Below are 18,856 nucleotides of genomic sequence, written 5' to 3'. Positions count from 1 at the left end.
AGCAGAAGCTGGACCGGTGGCTCCACAGGTGAGCAGGATCGGTCCTGCTGACCTCTGATCTTTACTGCTGCTTATCTCAGAACCAACAGCCTGTTCTTTAACATCTGGTTCCTGACAGGGTTCCTCAGGGTCCTGACAGGGTCCTGACAGGGTTCATCTGGTTCCTGACAGGGCTCCTCAGGGCCCTGACAGGGTTCCTGACAGGGTCCTGACAGGGTTCCTCAGGGTCCTGACAGGGTCCTGACAGGGTTCCTCAGGGTCCTGACAGGGTCCTGACAGGGTTCCTCAGGGTCCTGACAGGGTCCTGACAGGGTTCATCTGGTTCCTGACAGGGCTCCTCAGGGCCCTGACAGGGTTCCTGACAGGGTTCCTCAGGGTCCTGACAGGGTTCCTCAGGGTCCTGACAGGGTCCTGACAGGGTTCCTCAGGGTCCTGACAGGGTCCTGACAGGGTTACTCAGGGCCCTGACAGGGTTCCTCAGGGTCCTGACAGGGTCCTGACAGGGTTCCTCAGGGTCCTGACAGGGTCCTGACAGGGTTCCTCAGGGTCCTGACAGGGTTCCTGACAGGGTCCTGACAGGGTTCCTCAGGGTCCTGACAGGGTCCTGACAGGGTTCCTGACAGGGTTCCTCAGGGTCCTGACAGGGTCCTGACAGGGTTCCTCAGGGTCCTGACAGGTTCCTGACAGGGTTCCTCAGGGTTCCTGACAGGGTTCCCGCTCATGCTGAAAACATGCAGGCGCCACCCTCTCTGCACAGGAAGTCAGTTCAGCAGCCACCATCAGCCTGTCAACTTCCTGTTCAGGTGGCGGTTCCTCTGGTGTGTGTGTGTGTGTGTGTGTGTGTGTGAGAGAGAGAGTGTGTGTGGAAGGCTCCTGCTGTGTCCTGCTCCAGTGGACAGTTTGGACCATTGCTGATGGACACAATCGTCCACGTGCACGAGGAGAACTTCCTGACCTCGGAGGGGCCTCGTGATCCTCTTTGCTCTTCGTATTGTGCAACTGTGTGTTTGTGCCAGTGTTTCAGCACCGGTGTGTCCCTGCACCCCCTGACGTCAGCATCCTTATCTCCTGAGCAGAGTCCACGTGCACGCCGCGGTCATGGTCTTCACCTGTGCATGTGTCAGGTGAACAGGAAGAACCCTCCTCCAATGTTCCGTTAGCCTCACAGAGGCGTCGCGCTGCTCAAAGGTTAGGTTAATAACATGTTAATAACAGGAGTGACGTGGCTGCCTGCCCTGTTGCTATGGCAACGCGCCGACAGCTCACGGCAGGAAGTGCGGAGCAACCAGAGTAGGAAACCACGCGCAGGTCGCGGGAGAGGATGATGATGGAGGACGATGAGGGCCTCGAAAGCGCCGCCATGCTGGACAAACGCGTGCTGGAGTGCGCGTCACCGCGAACAACTGCGCGTCACCGCGAACTGAAACCTTGCGACAGTAAGGCGCGCGGCGCGTCCCCGCCGTGGCGGGCTCGCGGCTCCTTTGATCCTCGCTGGATCCTTCTCGTATCTGGCGCGTTCCCGGATCGACTCGCGGCCCGTCAATTGCTTCTCGCGGGAGCGCGCCTCCGATGCCCCGCCCCTCCCGCTGCTCCGCGTGCGCCTCGAGGACCCCCGGCTCGCCTTGGCTCGCGCTTCCTTTTAAAGGAAAGTGCCAGGATGTGGTCGCGCACTCGGCCAGAGGACGGGACCCGGTGAGGAGCTGCTGCCCTTCGTCTCCGCCCTGCTGCGCTCGCCTCCCCGCTCTTTCGTCGCCTTTCCTCGGGTCGCTCCGTCCGTCATGTACCGCTACTTCGGGGAGCTGCTGAGCCGCTCCGCGGGCGGCGCCCTGGCCTCCGGCTGCCTGGACTCGGCTCTGCCGGCGTCCTCGTCTCTGGTGCGGCTCCGTCACTACGCCGACGCGGCAGACAAGCCCGACGACCCCAACTTCTTCAAGATGGTCGAGGGCTTCTTCGACCGAGGCGTTTCCATCGTGGAGGACAAACTGGTGGAGGACCTGAAGACCAGGGAGAGCCCCGAGCAGAAGAGGAACCGCGTCCGCGGCATCCTGCGCATCATCAAGCCGTGCAACCACGTCCTGAGCGTGTCCTTCCCCATCAAGAGGGACAACGGCGAGTGGGAGGTGGTGGAGGGCTACCGAGCCCAGCACAGCCAGCACAGGACCCCCTGCAAGGGCGGTAAGGGCCGAGCCGGACCCCCCGGACCGACGGTTAGCGTTTAGCATAGATTAGCATCGACATTAGCAGCCGACCCCTTCCTGGTTCCACATCGGGCCGTGACTACACCCAGTCGGTTATGTAAGCGGTTATTATTTTTTTGGATGGTCACGTTGCAGTTTATTTGCTGTTTATCGTGACCTTATTCACCTGTATCACCTGTCGAAGCTAGCAGGCTAGCAATTAGCGTGTTATCGGGACGTTTATGATCTCAACGTCCCGGAAGGCTCGTGTTTTTAGCGAGGGTGTGATTGTAAAAGGAGCGATAACGAGGCTCGGCATGTGGATTCTGACAGCTAGCAACTCCTCAGGTGCTTCACACGCGCGGACTCAGGTGTGTCACACGCGCGGACTCAGGTGTGTCACACGCGCTTCCTAATCAGCAGCACGGTTTCAACCCGCAGAGGCCGGTGTATCGTGGTCTTCTGGTCCAGAGTTCAAGGTTTTAACGCCTGGCAGTGGGTGCATTCGAAACCGGAAGTGACGTGTAGGAACGTGGGGCGCGGGAAGAGGGTGGTCCAGCTTCCTGGCATTCCTATTGGTCCACAGTGTGACAGGTGGGAGGCTGGTGCTGAATGGGGGGGCCAATGAACCAGAGGGCACTTTGAAATGAGCAGTGGTGGACATGAGCAGCACATCTGGAGGTCCTGCAGAAACATCTGCGGAAACACACCAACTTCCTGATTAGCTTCTGGTCTCCTGGCTTTGGTTGATGTATTTATTTGAGAAGCTGGACTGTTAGACATTTGAGATCTCTGGTACGGCCGGGTCCAGGACATCTGGGTCCAGGACGGCCGGGTCCAGGACATCTGGGTCCAGGACGGCCGGGTCCAGGACATCTGGGTCCAGGACATCTGGGTCCAGGACGGCTGTGTATTAATCAGTAATGGACAGTGACCCTTGACCAGGACCAATATAAAGTCACTCTTTACGTGCAACAGTCCAACTATGTGCACGGGTTCTGAAGAACCTTCTTCCATCTTTGCAGAACTTTAAACAGACTCAGTCAAACGGGTCCAACAATGTGGTGCCTGTGGAATTTTGGGCTCAGATGGTTTCCACCAGTTCTGTCCGCCTTCCCAGAAACTCCTGTTTGTAGTTTTGTTGTGGTGCTTGTTGCTGGGCCGGGTCCGGGCTCTGGTTCTGGTTCTGGCTCTGGCTGAATGAGCGGGTGTCCTCCGAGCTGTTTGTCCTTGAGCCGCCTGCTGCCCCCCAACTCTTTGAGTCCTATATCTGGACGGTGACGGGCGTGCACGTACGCACGCACGTGCAGGGTGCAACGCTGTGGGGAAGCTGGAGAAACGTGACCTGTGATCCGGTGTCGCTGCTGCACGCAGGCTGGCCCATGTTGGGGGGGGCGGGGGCACAGTAGAGCTCACTGATTGGCTGCTTCACTCTGGCCCCGCCCAGTGCTGCGCCAGCTCTGACCTTTGACCTGCTGACATTAGCAGCTGCAGTTTAGGGTACGATATCCAGCGAGAGTCGTCTCATGTCCTTGTCAACGTGCACGGTTCAACGGTGGCGGCGTGGCTGGAGCGGGACTTCCTGTCCCTGAGGTCACTTCCTGCCTGGACGGCTGATAACTTCCTGTCCCTGAGGTCACTTCCTGCCTGGACGGCTGCTAACTTCCTGTGTCTCCTTCTGCCAGGTATCCGCTACAGCACCGACGTGTCCGTCGATGAGGTCAAAGCTCTGGCGTCGCTCATGACCTACAAGTGTGCAGTTGTTGGTAAGTGGCGACCTCCGCTGAAGGTCGTCTTCACCTGAACGTGCACCTGAGGATCCTGAGTCTGTCTGTGTTTGGTCTCAACCCTGGTTTCTCCTCCAGATGTTCCCTTTGGAGGAGCCAAAGCTGGAGTCAAGATCAACACCAAGAACTACAGCGTAAGCCTCCTGCTGTGCTCCTGCTGTGCTCCTGCAGCTCCTGCTGCTCCTGACTCCTGCTCCTGCTGGGCTCCTGTAGCTCCTGCTGGGCTCCTGTAGCTCCTGCTGGCTCTCCTGTAGCTCCTGCTGGGCTCCTGTAGCTCCTGCAGCTCCTGTAGCTCCTGCTGTGCTCCTGTAGCTCCTGCTGTGCTCCTGTAGCTCCTCCTGCAGCTCCTGTAGCTCCTCCTGCAGCTCCTGTAGCTCCTGCTGTGCTCCTGTACTCCTGCTGGGCTCCTGTAGCTCCTGCACTCCTGTAGCTCCTGCTGCCCTCCTGTAGCTCCTCTGTGCTCCTGCAGCTCCTGTAGCTCCTGCTGTGCTCCTGCTGTGCTCCTGCAGCTCCTGCAGCTCCTGTAGCTCCTCCTGCAGCTCCTGTCGCTCCTGCTGTTTCCGGTGCTGCTCCTGTAGCTCCTGCTGTAGCTGCTCCTGTAGCTCCTGCTGTGCTCCTGTACTCCTGCTGTGCTCCTGTAGCTCCTCCCGCAGCTCCTGTAGCTCCTGCAGCTCCTGTAGCTCCTCCTGCAGCTCCTGTAGCGCCTGCTGGGCTCCTGCAGCTCCTCCTGCAGCTCCTGTACTCTCCTGCAGCTCCTGTAGCTCCTCCTGTAGCTCCGTAGCTCCTGCACTCCTGTAGCTCCTCCTGCAGCTCCTGCAGCTCCTCCTGCAGCTCCTGTAGCTCCTCTGCCTCCTGCAGCTCCTGCAGCTCCTCCTGCAGCTCCTGTAGCTCTGCTGCTCCTGTAGCTCCTCCTGTAGCTCCTGCAGCTCCTGTAGCTCCTGCTGCTCCTGTAGCTCCTCCTGCAGCTCCTGTGCTCCTGCTGGGCTCCTGTAGCTCCTCTGCAGCTCTGTAGCTCCTGCTGTGCTCCTGCAGCTCCTGTAGCTCCTGTAGCTCCTGCTGGGCTCCGTAGCTCCTGTAGCTCCTCCTGTGCTCCTGTAGCTCCTGCTGCAGCTCCTGTAGCTCCTGTAGCTCCTGTAGCCCTGCTGTGCTCCTGTAGCTCCTGCTGCAGCTCCTGTAGCTCCTGTAGCTCCTGTAGCTCCTGCTGTGCTCCTGCAGCTCCTGTAGCTCCTGCAGCTCCTGTAGCTCCTGCTGCTCCTGTAGCTCCTGTAGCTCCTGTAGCTCCTGTAGCTCCAGCTCTCTACAGCAAACACACACTGATGGACTGGAACACCAGGATGGAGGCTGCTTGGTGAAGGTCACCATGCAGATGCTAATGTCTGAGCTAACAGCTGTGGTGCTGTTTCTGCAGGACAACGAGCTGGAGAAGATCACCAGGAGATTCACCATTGAGCTGGCCAAGAAGGGCTTCATTGGTGAGTAATCACGAGCTCCTCCCTCAGCTCTGGACCTGCTCGCTCTCCCGGAGGGGAAAGAAGAGCATGGCGGAGGCTTCCTGGCGTTGGGAAACTGACGCTGCGCCGCTCTCTCTTGGCCAGGACCTGGGATCGACGTTCCTGCCCCCGACATGAGCACCGGGGAGAGGGAGATGTCCTGGATCGCCGACACCTACGCCAACACCATCGCGCACACCGTGAGTTACCGAGCCCGACCGCAGGCTCCCACGCGTCCTCAGTGACGTCACGCCTGGCCCGTTGTGCTCAGGACATCAACGCCCACGCCTGCGTGACGGGGAAGCCCATCAGCCAGGGAGGGATCCACGGGAGGATCTCCGCTACCGGCCGCGGAGTCTTCCACGGCATCGAGAACTTCATCAATGAAGCGTCCTACATGAGCCAGCTGGGCCTGACACCAGGCTTCCAGGACAAGACTTTCATCGTCCAGGTGCACACACACACACACACACACACACACACACACTCACACACACACACTCCCTGCAGCCATGGCAGTCAGGCTGGGTTTGTCAGGATTTAAGGATTCCATTAGAATTCCTCATGAGGGTTTTTAATCAGCGCTGAGCCATCTGGGCTCGTCTCCGTCCTCACAGAAGGGGGATGTGAACAGATGTGGCCCGGTTCCGTGGAAACCGCGACCTGCTCCTGTGACCAGGTCATCTGCTCCGCCTCAGGATTACGCTGCCTTCGCATGACATCTTCTTGCAGATTAATTATTGCGCCTGCTTATGACGTCAGCGCGCGACGCTGCGCATCCCAGCCCGGCCACACGGTGGCAGCAGAGTCCTCGGTTCCGTCGAAGCGACAGATTTAAACACATTAAAGGGATTTCCTGGCTTTGCCTCCAGCCACGAGGACGCCAGCGTTGATGTAGCCTTGTCTGCTCTCAGGGCTTCGGGAACGTGGGCCTTCACTCCATGAGGTACCTGCACAGGTTTGGAGCCAAGTGTGTTGGCGTGGGAGAGATCGATGGTGCCATCTACAACCCTGAGGGGATCGACCCCAAACAGCTGGAGGACTACAAGCTGGTCAGAGACACCCCTGAGCTGGCCTTTCTGACCTCCTCTGGCCTTGGTTTTGATTGTTCTGTGTGCTTGGTGTAGAACCACGGCACCATCGTGGGCTTCCCGGGGGCCCGGCCTTATGATGGGAACATTTTGGAGGCTGACTGCCACATCCTGATCCCAGCGGCAGGAGAGAAGCAGCTGACCCGCCTCAACGCCCCCAGGATCAAGGCCAAGGTTGTGTTTAACATGTGGGCCCCAGGTGAGCTGAGAGCACGCCTGGTAACCTCTGGATGACCTTTCTGCCTTAGATCATCGCAGAAGGCGCCAACGGTCCCACCACCCCAGATGCTGACAAGATCTTCCTGGAGAACAACGTCATGGTTATTCCTGTAAGCGCGCGCACACACACACACACACACACACGTTGGGTTTCGTTGTTCGAGCATCTCGGCAGACGTGCGACCGGCTCCAACGACCCGGTCCGCTCAGACGTGGCGCTGAAGGTCGGTTCTGTTGCAGGACATGTATCTGAACGCCGGCGGTGTGACCGTGTCTTATTTCGAGTGGCTGAAGAATCTGAACCACGTCAGTTACGGGAGACTGGCCTTCAAATACGAGAGGGACTCCAACTACCACCTGCTGAGTGAGTCCCGCCTCCTCCTGGCACATCAAGGTCGTGCACGTGCACGTGCACAGCAGCTGGCGCTGAGGTGGAGGCGGGCTTTGATGTGGCCCAGTTCCTCCTGGTCCCCCTCAGGGGCCTGACGTTCCACCGCTGGCTGCTCTGATCCGGGTCAGATCACCGACGCTCTCTTCCTCTGCTAGTGTCCGTGCAGGAGAGTTTGGAGCGGAAGTTCGGGAAGCAGGGCGGGCCCATCCCCATCGTCCCGACCGCTGACTTCCAGGCCAGAATCGCTGTGAGTGAACCGGTTTCTGAGGCCGCTTCAGCCTGAAACGGCAGATTATTGCTTAATGGAATGTTGGTGAACGTGAGGTCACCTCAGGCCTTGGCTAAGGTCAAAGGTTAGGGGGTGGTCTGTGTGTGACGCCTGTCCCGTCCTGCAGGGGGCGTCAGAGAAGGACATCGTCCACTCCGGGCTGGCCTACACCATGGAGCGATCTGCACGGGTGCGTCCTGTTCCCCCGACTCCGCGCTGCCACAAACGAGCCGCCGTCCTAACGACCTCTCTTCTGCTTCCCCAGCAAATCATGCGCACGGCCAGCAAGTACAACCTGGGCCTGGACCTGCGCACGGCCGCGTACGTCAACGCCATCGAGAAGGTCTTCAAGGTGTACAACGAGGCCGGGCTCACCCTGACATAGGCGCAGGAGCCCGGCCCACATTCCTGCTCCACACCCGTCCTGCCTCCGTCCCCCCCCATTCCCGCTCCCCGTGCGCGTGCATGAGTGTTCACGTGTGTGCTGCCGTCCTTCCCTCGTGCTCTAGGTAGTTCAGCTGCTGGGGAGCTCCTCCCGGCAGCCGTGCCCCCCCCCCACTGATGGGACGCGTTCCTGTTCCTCTGACACTACAGTTGCCTTAATGCAGAGAAAAGGCTGCTGGGAAAAGCTCACAGCCTCTAAATTGAAGGGATCTCCTGGATCTCCTGGATCTCCTGGATCTTTTGGGAGTGAAGAATGATTTGATGGATCTGATCATGGTGTAAAGGGGTTCGAGCCCGTCGCAGCTTCCCCCCCGATTCCTCCACTGGCCCAGTGAGGGAGAGGGCCGCTCGCCACCCACCTGCGCCCGCCCCGTCCACCTGCATCGTCCAGCTCCTCCACACCGAATTGGTTTGGGGGAAATTACTTTATATTTTTATTTTATGCATTTTTGGAAGCTAATAAAACCTTCAGGGGAAAAAAAGGGAGTTTTGCCTCATTATTTTAATGTCCTTATTTCATTTAAAGATTCACCTGAGCTGAAATTTTACAATATTATACGAGCAGAATTCTAAATCCCATCAACCCAGATTTATCTGGCCCCCCTCCCTTAATGGGACTCAGGGCTCAGAACCCGGTCCACGAGGGCCCAAGTCCGACCGGGTTCTCTTTCCTTCCGGGCTCCTGACTTCCTGGTAGGTGGGAAAACCCGGTCCGCCCTCTGAGGGCTGGGTTCTGGCCCGATAATGACTCGCGCAGCGCCCCCTGCTGGTTTGGTGCTGAGACATGAAGCCTTCACACATTTGGAGGTAAAGAAAAACCTTTTTAATTCCACTGATCGGGTTTATAAAATCAACTTTGATGCCAAATAAAATGGTGGTTCGTGTGTTCTTGACAGTGTGTGAACACGCATAGAGCACGGTGTGTGTGTGTGTGTACGTGGGTGTGTGTGTGTGTGTGCGCGTGTGTGTGTGTGATCCAAGTGTTGGTGGTGTGTCAGTGTGACCTCCTGGCTGCTTTGATAAGGCAACATGCAGTTAGTTTGTCCTTTAGGTGAAACTTGGCTCCAGATGTGCCGTCGCATCAATGCTCACACACTACTACACACACTGCTACACACACTACACACACTGCTACACACACTGCTACACACACTACACACACTGCTACACACACAACACACACTGCTACACACTGCTACACACATGAATTAAAGCTGGACACTGAAGCTGATCCACACTAGTTTTTCTCACATAAATTGGATCAATTTTCTGTAAACATGCAGACGGTTGCCATGACGACGACAAAGCAAACTACCAGAAGGTGCCGACGAACACGAATTCCTTGGAGTCCCTCGTTTTCATGCTTCAGATCTCTCAGCGACTCGGTGGGACTGAGGAAATCAGCCTTCAGTTATCTGTTTAGCCATGCTTGTGAGGCCCAGCTCCTCACTGGTTCTGCTGTTGCTGTGGGAACCAGGAGCTGCACATCTGTTCCTGTCTGACTCACACACACACACACACAACACACACACACACACACACACACACACACACTCTCATCCATTCACCCTCCAAAACCGCCTCAGTTACTCTGAAGTGAATTAACGTTAATGAGTTTCTGTGTGTGAGTGTGTGTGTGTGGGGGGGGGGGCACTGACACTTTCTTCATGCAGGTGTGTGTCCGTGTTTCTTTGATGATGACTGGGGGGTCGAGGCATCCTGGAGAGTCTGTCTGAGTTAAATTATTTTTCATAAAAGTCACAAGAAAAGAAAAATGTGTTGAACATCTGGGGGGGGGGGGGGTGCAGCGAGGAGGCGGCGTCCTGGAGGGGGCTAATAACCCTGGGGGGGCAGGAAAATGACAGTCAGGGTAAAGTCCCCACAAGAATAGATCATTCATCACTTTTAATAGGGGGGCCATTGTGTAAATGACACATTGATCAGACCCCCCCGGAGGTGTGGGAGTGGCCTGTCCTTACCTCTCCCCCCTCCCCCCCCTGCTCCGTTCCTCCATACTCCCCCTGCAGAAGGAGGAGAGAAGGAATGATCAAGACCTGCATGACCTGTGACCCCCCCACACACACATGCTCAGTCTCTCACACTCTCACACTCACTCACACACACTCACACACACAACACACACACACACACCACACACACTCACACACTCACACACACACTCTCACACACTCACACACACTCTCACACTCACACACACACTCTCTCACACACTCTCACACACACTCTCACAGTCACACACACACACCACACACACTCACACACACACACTCACACACACTCTCTCACTCTCTCACACTCACTCTCTCACACACACACTCTCACACACACACACTCACTCTCACACACTCTCACACTCACTCTCTCTCACACACACACACACACACACACACCACACACACACACACACACACTCACACACACTCTCTCACACTCTCACACAGTCAGTCAGAAACCAGTAGAGTAGAGCTAATTCTGATTATTACTATGTTATAACCATTTATGACAGAATGGGCTGAGTGGTTTTAACTGCTCTTATTGTTCCATTTTTATTCCAGACTGATGTTTTCTTTTTGTGTATCGCCTGTATCTTAAAGCTGTGTACAGGTGTAACACCTGGAGGAGGCGCGCAGACTCACCTGGCCGAGGACGCCGCTCGATGCCGCCATGTTCTCCACGCCCTCCACGGTGGCCTGAGACACCTCGTTGGCTCCGCCCACCACAGCGTCTCCCACGATGTTGGTTTGATCCACAGTCTTGTTGGTCACTGACACACACACAGACACACAGACACACACACACACAGACACACACACACACAGACACACACCACACACAGACACAGACACACAGACACACACACAGACACACACACACACAGACACACCACACACACAGACACACACACACACACAGACACACACAGACACAGACACACACACACACACAGACACACACACAGACACAGACACACACACACAGACACACACACAGACACAGACACACACACAGACACACACACACACACACAACACACACAGACACACACACACACATCTCTATTTTTAAAAAAACACCTTTGATTGATAGAATTTGATTAACTGATCAGATTTTTTCTGTTTTGACACTTTCTTGATGACTTTTACTGGAACAAACATTATTTTCATTTGCTTCATCAATTAAATCTTGGAAGATGACGATTTTAAAGAATGTCGATGCTGTTGATTTAATATTTCTAAATATTCCAAAAGAAATGACTTGAGTCGCGCGACCCCTGGCGGACACGTGGTGGGACAACACTCGTTTGACAGATGAGGAAATAAAAGTGTGACATACTGTAGATGGTACGTGTGTGTGTGTGCGTGTGCGTGCGTGCGTGTGTGTCTCACCTGTGTTTACTGATGACACGACTCCTTCCATTGTCTTATTGCCTGAGGATCAAAGAGAAGAGGATCTGTTCTCCACAGGACAGATTTAAAACACACTGACAGTGGATCCCTGATCTGGTCTCGTGTTTGATCTGGTGGATCCCAACACGAGATAAATAATAAATAATAAACAAACTAAAGAATCTGCAGCAGCATCCGAGTGTGTGATCACGGAATGTTTCCGCTCTCCTGCATCCCTCCATCCCTCCGCACGCTCCCCGTGCCACATAAGCCACGTGCCTGAACACTGCAGTGCAGCCCGACACACACACACACACACGCACGCACGCACGCGCACGCACAGCACACACACACACACACGCACACTGTGATAACAAATCTGCTCTGTGAGTGTGAAAACTTTTCTTCTTCTCTGCAAGTGTGACCCCCCCCTTCCCACACACACACACACACACAACACACACACACACACACACACCACACAACACACACACACACACACCTGAGCTCTTAGTGTGTTATTTCTCTTCTGAAATCATGTATTAAGCCTGAAAAAGGCTTTTCTGCAGATTAATCTGACAATAATCTCCTTTAGTCTGACGTCGTCCCTCACGAATCGACGTTTGCAGTTCTTTAACGATCATTTTCTCTGAGATTATTTCTGTGTTAATCAGGAAATCAGGAAATCACACCCTGATTTTAAAATCACCCCTCAAACATTCCAGCAAATATTTCCCTCATTTGTAATATTTAATCCCACAGCACCTCTGGAGATGATCCTCCCTCATCGCTCGTCCTCACCTTCTCGCTCCTCTGTTCCTCTGGGAATCACATGACTCAGGCTTGATGGACCCCCCCCCATCCCCCCCCGTCCTGGGACACGCTGGCAGGCAAATCCTGCTGCTGTGATGCCAGAAATCCACACGCACACGTGTGTTGAGAGGATCGTGAGGGGGGGGAGGGGGGAGGAGGCGAGGCGAGGGGGGGGGGGAGGAGGCGAGGGGGGGGGGGAGGAGGCGAGGGGGGAGGGCATGAGAGTAAAAATGGAGGCCTGACTGCAGATGCTGACATCCACCTCCCCTCACCCCCCCACAGACGGCGCCTGGTGTAACCTTGGGATGTGACGCAGGAACATCTGGAGAGGGTGGACGAGGAGCCTCTTCATCGCCTCTTCATCGCCTCTTCATCGCCTCTTCATCGCCTCTTCATCGCCTCTTCATCATCGTCGCCAGCGTGAGTCTTCGTCGCCGTCAGGTGACGTGAAACAGGTGATGAAAGATTCATCGAGCTCCATCCTGACCTGCTTCCTCTGCTCCTTCTCCCCCCTCATTCACTGTCCCAGACCTCCTCATTCTGTCCTGCACCAGTCCTGCAGCAGGATCCCCCCCCCCCCACCACACACACACACACACACACACACACACAACACACACACCTGAGCTCTTAGTGTGTTATTTCTCTTCTGAAATCATGTATTAAGCCTGAAAAAGGCTTTTCTGCAGATTAATCTGACAATAATCTCCTTTAATCTGACGTCGTCCCTCACGAATCGACAACGTTTGCAGTTCTTTAACGATCGTTTTCTCTGAGATTATTTCTGTGTTCATCAGGAAATCAGGAAATCACACCCTGATTTTAAAATCACCCCTCAAACATTCCAGCAAATATTTCCCTCATTTGTAATATTTAATCCCACAACACCTCTGGAGATGATCCTCCCTCATCACTCGTCCTCACCTTCTCTCTCCTCTGTTCCTCTGGGAATCACATGACTCAGGCTTGATCGACCCCCCCCCCCATTCCACCCCCCCCCCCCCCCATTCCCCCCCCCCCCCCCCATTCCCCCCGTCCTGGGACACGCTGGCAGGCAAATCCTGCTGCTGTGATGCCAGAAATCCACACGCACACGTGTGTTGAGAGGATCGTGAGGGGGGGGAGGGGGAGGGGGGAGGAGGCAGAGGAGGGGGGAGGAGGGGGGAGGAGGCGGGGGGGGGAGGGCATGAGAGTAAAAATGGAGGCCTGACTGCAGATGCTGACATCCACCTCCCCTCACCCCCCCACAGACGGCGCCTGGTGTAACCTTGGGATGTGACGCAGGAACATCTGGAGAGGGTGGACGAGGAGCCTCTTCATCGCCTCTTCATCGCCTCTTCATCGCCTCTTCATCGCCTCTTCATCGCCTCTTCATCATCGTCGCCAGCGTGAGTCTTCGTCGCCGTCAGGTGACGTGAAACAGGTGATGAAAGATTCATCGAGCTCCATCCTGACCTGCTTCCTCTGCTCCTTCTCCCCCTCATTCACTGTCCCAGACCTCCTCATTCTGTCCTGCACCAGTCCTGCAGCAGGATCCCCCCCCCCCCCCCCCACACACACACACTCACGCACACACACACACACACACGAGCGGCTACACACCTACATACATGACCCCCTCCTTGGTCTTGGCGGCTGCCTCCTCCATGCCGGCTTTGGTCTTCTCGGCGGCGGCCACCACCCCTCCTTGGCCATGGAGAAGCCCTTCATGAATACATCCATGTTCTGGTTGGCAGAGGGACGGCCGGGTTCTCCTGCTCCAAACGGGTCGGGAACGGCTGGATGGTGCTGGGAGTGAGCGTGCAGGAAGATGATGTGAGACGGGCACGTGTGTTTGGCTCCGCCTCCCTTTGGTGCGAGGAGTGAGAGGAGCTACAGCAGAGCGGGGGGAGGAGTGGGGGGAGGACACGGCTGCTCTGCACGAGATGGAGAGGAAGAGGAGGAGGAGAGGAGGAGGAAGAGTGGGGAGGAGTGGGGAGAGGAGGAAGAGGGAGAGGAGGAAGAGTGGGGAGGGGAGGAGGAAGTAAAGGAGTAGCAGGAAGAGGAGGAGGTAGAGGGGGAGGAGCATGAAGAGGAGGAGGAGTGGGGAGAGGAGGAAGAGGGAGAGGAGGAGGAGCATGAAGAGGAGGAGGAGTGGGGAGAGGAGGAAGAGGTAGAGGAGGAGGAGCATGAAGAAGAGAAGGAGTGGGGAGAGGAGGAAGAGGTAGAGGAGGAGGAGCATGAAGAGGAGGAGGAGGAAGAGTGGGGAGGGGAGGAGGAGTGGGGAGAGGAGGAAGAGGGAGAGGAGGAGGAGCATGAAGAGGAGGAGGAGTGGGGAGAGGAGGAAGAGGTAGAGGAGGAGGAGGAGCATGAAGAGGAGGAGGAGGAAGAGTGGGGAGGAGTGGGGAGAGGAGGAAGAGGGAGAGGAGGAGGAAGAGTGGGGAGGGGAGGAGGAAGTAAAGGAGAAGCAGGAAGAGGAGGAGGTAGAGGAGGAGGAGGAGTGGGGAGGGGAGGAGGAAGTAAAGGAGTAGCAGGAAGAGGAGGAGGAGAGGAGGAGGAGCATGAAGAGGAGGAGGAGAGGAGGAAGAGGGAGAGGAGGAGGAGCATGAAGAGGAGGAGGAGCCGGATGGAGACGAAGCTCCTCCTGCTCCTGCTCAGCGTTCCTCACCTGTCACCTGAGATCCGGTTTAATTTGATTTAATTATTTAAATATAATAATTAGAGAAGATGCTTCATCATCATCATCATCATCATCATCATCATCATCATCATCATCATCAGTCAGGGGCTGAGCAATAATCACATTTCTGTGGTTAAAATGACAGAGAAGAAAAGAATTGTTGCGTAAAAAATAAAAGGGGGGGGGGGGGGGGGCTGCTACAATTTCTGTTTGCTCCCTGAACCGGAAGCAAAGACAAAAGAAACAGTCGGAAATATCAAAGCGAGGCGTCCTGAGGGGATGCTGCCCCCTGGTGGTGAACACACGCACAGCAACATGACGCAGCACTGGAGAGGAGCTGTTACTGGGGGAGACACTGGGGGACACACTGAGGAGACACTGGGGGAGACACTGGGGGACACACTGAGGGAGACACTGGGGGACACACTGGGGGAGACACTGGGGGACACACTGGGGAGACACTGAGGGAGACACTGAGGGAGACACTGGGGGAGACACTGAGGGACACACCGGGGGACACACTGAGGAGACACTGGGGGACACACCGGGGGACACACTGAGGGAGACACTGAGGAGACACTGAGGAGACACTGGGGGACACACTGAGGAGACACTGAGGAGACACTGGGGGACACACTGGGGGAGACACTGGGGGACACACTGAGGGAGACACTGAGGAGACACTGGGGAGACACTGAGGGAGACACTAGGGGAGACACTGAGGGAGACACTGAGGGAGACACTGGGGGAGACACTGAGGAGACACTGAGGGAGACACTGGGGGAGACACTGGGGGAGACACTGAGGGAGACACTGGGGGAGACACTGAGGGAGACACTAGGGGAGACACTGAGGGAGACACTGGGGGAGACACTGGGGGACACACTGGGGGAGACACTGGGGGACACACTGGGGGACACACTGGGGGAGACACTGAGGGAGACACTGGGGGAGACACTGGGGAGACACTGGGGGACACACTGAGGGAGACACTGAGGGAGACACTAGGGGAGACACTGGGGGACACACTGGGGGACACACTGAGGAGACACTGAGGAGACACTGGGGGAGACACTGGGGGACGGCCCGCCCTGGACAGGCCACCATCGGGCCTGGATGAGCTGGTGTCTCTTCCAGGGGACGACGCTCGTTGTGGACCCTCGCCGTGACCACGAAAGGGATGAAAATGAATGAATCAAAAGTGGGTTTAATAAATGTCTCTGCTGAAGTTGTCCCAGACGGGGACTTATTGTTTTGGTCAGCTGTTGTTTCTGGGGAAGAGTTTAGCTGTGACACAGAAGAGGAAGTGACCTGTATGTGTTAATAAAGTGACGTTTGGTTTTAAAGAAAAAACACAATTAAACGTATCTCTGATCTACGGTCGGATAAAGAATCAAGAATCCTCATTTCCTTTTTATGTATTTTTATATCATTGAACTATAAATGACACATCGCCACGGCAACACTGGATGTGTGTGATTCATCTAGATTAGTGGCCTCGTTGTGAACTCAACACACAGGTGGTTTTAGAAAACATTTATTCACATTGATGTCAGGACGTTTGCTGCTCGGCATCCCCACCCTCCATGTGCACGAACACGTGTCAACATGATCTGTTGCCATGGTGATCGGAGCGCTTAAATAAACCAAAGTCAGCCCTGCCTCCCACCAGAAAGAGTTTGGTACAGTTTGTCTTCAGAGACACAAAAAAAGGAAGAGAAAATGTTCAACCCAAGGGCAGATGCAGACAGACAGGCAGACAGACATACAGACAGACAGACAGACAGATAGGCAGACAGACATACAGACAGACAGACAGGCAGACAGACATACAGACAGACAGACAGGCAGGCAGACAGACAGGCAGACAGACAGGTAGACAGACACACAGGCAGGCAGACAGACAGACAGACAGACAGGCAGGCAGACAGACAGGTAGACAGGCAGACAGGTAGACAGGCACACAGGCAGACAGACGGGCAGACAGACAGGCACACAGACAGACAGGCAGCAGACAGACAGGCACACAGGCAGACAGGTAGACAGGCACACAGGCAGACAGACGGGCAGACAGACAGGCACACAGACAGACAGGCAGACAGACAGGCACACAGACAGACAGGCAGACAGGTAGACAGGCACACAGACAGCCTTCTCACAATAGCAGCTAATATCTCACATCCTGCTAATCTACGCTAAAACCCTGTCTCACATTCCCGCCCCTTCATAATTCCCAAGTTTTCCCTCCTCATGCTCAGCTCCGCTGCTGTTTGTCCATGTCTCCTCCAGGTTCCGGCCTCGCTCCTCTTCACTCCTGGACGTTGAGGATCTGTGCAGACAGTCCGTGGTGCCAGTTCTTCAGCTTGGCAAAGCGAGGTCCTCTCATCTCGGACTCAAACTTCTCCCTGTGGGCAGGAGACATTTGCTCTCTTATCTCTATTAATGATTAATCAATATTAATGATTAATAGGAAGCTGTGGATCAGCTGGAGGTGGGGGGGGCTGGTCCTGGACCCCTGGCTGCAGCTTCAGCGACGGCTTATAAAGGTTTGAAAGGCTTTTTCACATCTCACCTCGACTTCTGCAAAGCTTCCTCATCTGGGTCTTGCACTGTGAAGAGAACCGGGGGGGGGTTAAGATCGGTGGGGGAAGCGACCCCCCAGGAAGAGGACGGGTCTGGGTACTGACTGTATTCAGTGCCGGTGATGTGGGCCAGGATCCTGAAGCTCTTGGACTGCAGGTTGGCTGCACGGCGGGCCCATTCGGACATGTCCTGTGGTTCTCCTGGCCTGATCACAGCCTGGTACACAGGTGACGCACAGTCCACCACGGGGTCCTTGACGGGCAGAGCGCCGCTGCAGGAGGCAGACGGCCGTTAGAGGAGGCGAGGGACGGCGTTACAGGAGAGCAGAGCTCCCCTGGGCCCACGCGTGACGACTCCAACGACACCAAAACCACGTTTGAGTGAAACTAAACGGTAAAAGTTCTCAGTCGTGCAGGTGCGTTATTGTGTCAGTCAGTCAAAAAAATCACCTGTTCAAGCAAAGGAACATTTGACTTTTCCCCCAAAATTGGTCATGAGTGCACAAACACTAAAGGAGACTCCAGGAGACGAGCGCACGACTCGCTGGCATTCAAAGAGTCGGAAAACCGAGAGGACGCCATCGTTCTCTGACGGCTCTTGATTAGAAAACCTCCACAACCAAAGAACCATTTCTGTATGAAATATTAGTTTCTGAGGCGGGTGGAGCGATGCACAAGCTGTTATCAGATCAGGAGACGGTAAAGAAGCACAAGGATGAGGAGACGTGGGATGGAAAAGGCCCGCTGGTGCTGTACTTACGACAAGGGGGAGCCCGCCTCCTCACTGGGGTCCCAACCAGGGTGGAAGGATGGGGAGGGATGGACGGAGGGCGGCACGGATGTAGGAGGAGGTTGTTGATGGAATGAGAGGGGAAAGTGGGTAAACCGTACGAAGGGTTGCACTGAACGGACACAGACAACGTGGACAAGCACCCAAGGACAACAACCAGCTTCTGGAAGGCTGTGACCCCCCCACTACGGAAAGGTGACATCCCAGCCGGACCGGGATGGTTCTGCTTTTACTGCTAACAGACTTATGTGATTACCAAAGCTGCTGAGGCTCAGAGAGCTTCCAGAGAATCAGTTCCTGGCTGATGTGAAGGGGGTGCGACCTAACCCCAACCCCAACCCTAACCCCAACCCTAACCCCAACCCTAAGCCTAAGCCTAACCCTAACCCTAACCCTAACCCTAACCCCAACCCCAACCTCAAGCCTAACCCTAACCCTAACCCCACCCCAACCCCACCCTAAGCCTAACCCCAACCCTAACCCCAACCCCAACCCTAACCCCAACCCCAACCCCAACCCTAAGCCCAACCCCAACCCCAACCCTAACCCCAACCCTAACCCCAACCCCAACCCCCCACCCTAAGCCTAAACCTAAACCCAACCCCACCCCAACCCTAACCCCAACCCCAACCCTAAGCCCAACCCCAACCCCAACCCTAACCCCAACCCTAACCCCAACCCCAACCCCAACCCTAAGCCTAAGCCTAAGCCTAAACCCAACCCCAACCCCAACCCCAA

General features: G+C 55.7%; 3 protein-coding genes across 3 annotated transcripts in view; 1 reads left to right on the top strand and 2 right to left on the bottom strand.

Annotated features, from left to right (window-relative positions):
* Positions 1–1,478: 1,478 nt before the first annotated feature.
* On the top strand, positions 1,479–8,349 carry glud1b (glutamate dehydrogenase 1b). The gene is made up of 13 exons (XM_057046099.1): positions 1,479–2,175; positions 3,863–3,943; positions 4,043–4,098; positions 5,373–5,436; positions 5,560–5,654; positions 5,726–5,905; positions 6,369–6,506; positions 6,582–6,719; positions 6,794–6,874; positions 7,005–7,128; positions 7,311–7,402; positions 7,551–7,613; positions 7,689–8,349. The coding sequence occupies exons 1-13, from the start codon at positions 1,779–1,781 to the stop codon at positions 7,806–7,808; spliced, it is 1,629 nt and encodes a 542-aa protein (XP_056902079.1). The 5' UTR covers positions 1,479–1,778; the 3' UTR covers positions 7,809–8,349.
* A 318-nt stretch (positions 8,350–8,667) lies between these two features.
* sncgb (synuclein, gamma b (breast cancer-specific protein 1)) lies at positions 8,668–14,007 on the bottom strand. The gene is given in 6 exon segments (XM_057046475.1): positions 8,668–9,709; positions 9,847–9,888; positions 10,525–10,652; positions 11,275–11,316; positions 13,690–13,767; positions 13,770–14,007. Coding segments are annotated over 6 exon segments (339 nt in total). The 5' UTR covers positions 13,810–14,007; the 3' UTR covers positions 8,668–9,700.
* A 2,800-nt stretch (positions 14,008–16,807) lies between these two features.
* Positions 16,808–18,856, bottom strand: part of ldb3b (LIM domain binding 3b) — an 8,802-nt gene continuing 6,753 nt past the window's right edge. The window contains exons 7-9 of the mRNA XM_057046511.1: positions 17,434–17,600; positions 17,319–17,355; positions 16,808–17,151 (exon numbers count right to left, since the gene is read on the bottom strand). Of these exons, the coding sequence (XP_056902491.1) occupies positions 17,055–17,151; positions 17,319–17,355; positions 17,434–17,600 (301 nt within the window). The 3' untranslated portion in view covers positions 16,808–17,054. The remainder of the gene's footprint in view (positions 17,152–17,318; positions 17,356–17,433; positions 17,601–18,856) is intronic.

The sequence above is a fragment of the Takifugu flavidus genome, chromosome 1, assembly GCF_003711565.1.
Source record: "Takifugu flavidus isolate HTHZ2018 chromosome 1, ASM371156v2, whole genome shotgun sequence".
NCBI lineage: Eukaryota > Metazoa > Chordata > Actinopteri > Tetraodontiformes > Tetraodontidae > Takifugu > Takifugu flavidus.
The sequence above is the reverse complement of the archived record's forward strand: the minus strand, read 5'-3'. Positions and strand labels throughout refer to the sequence as shown.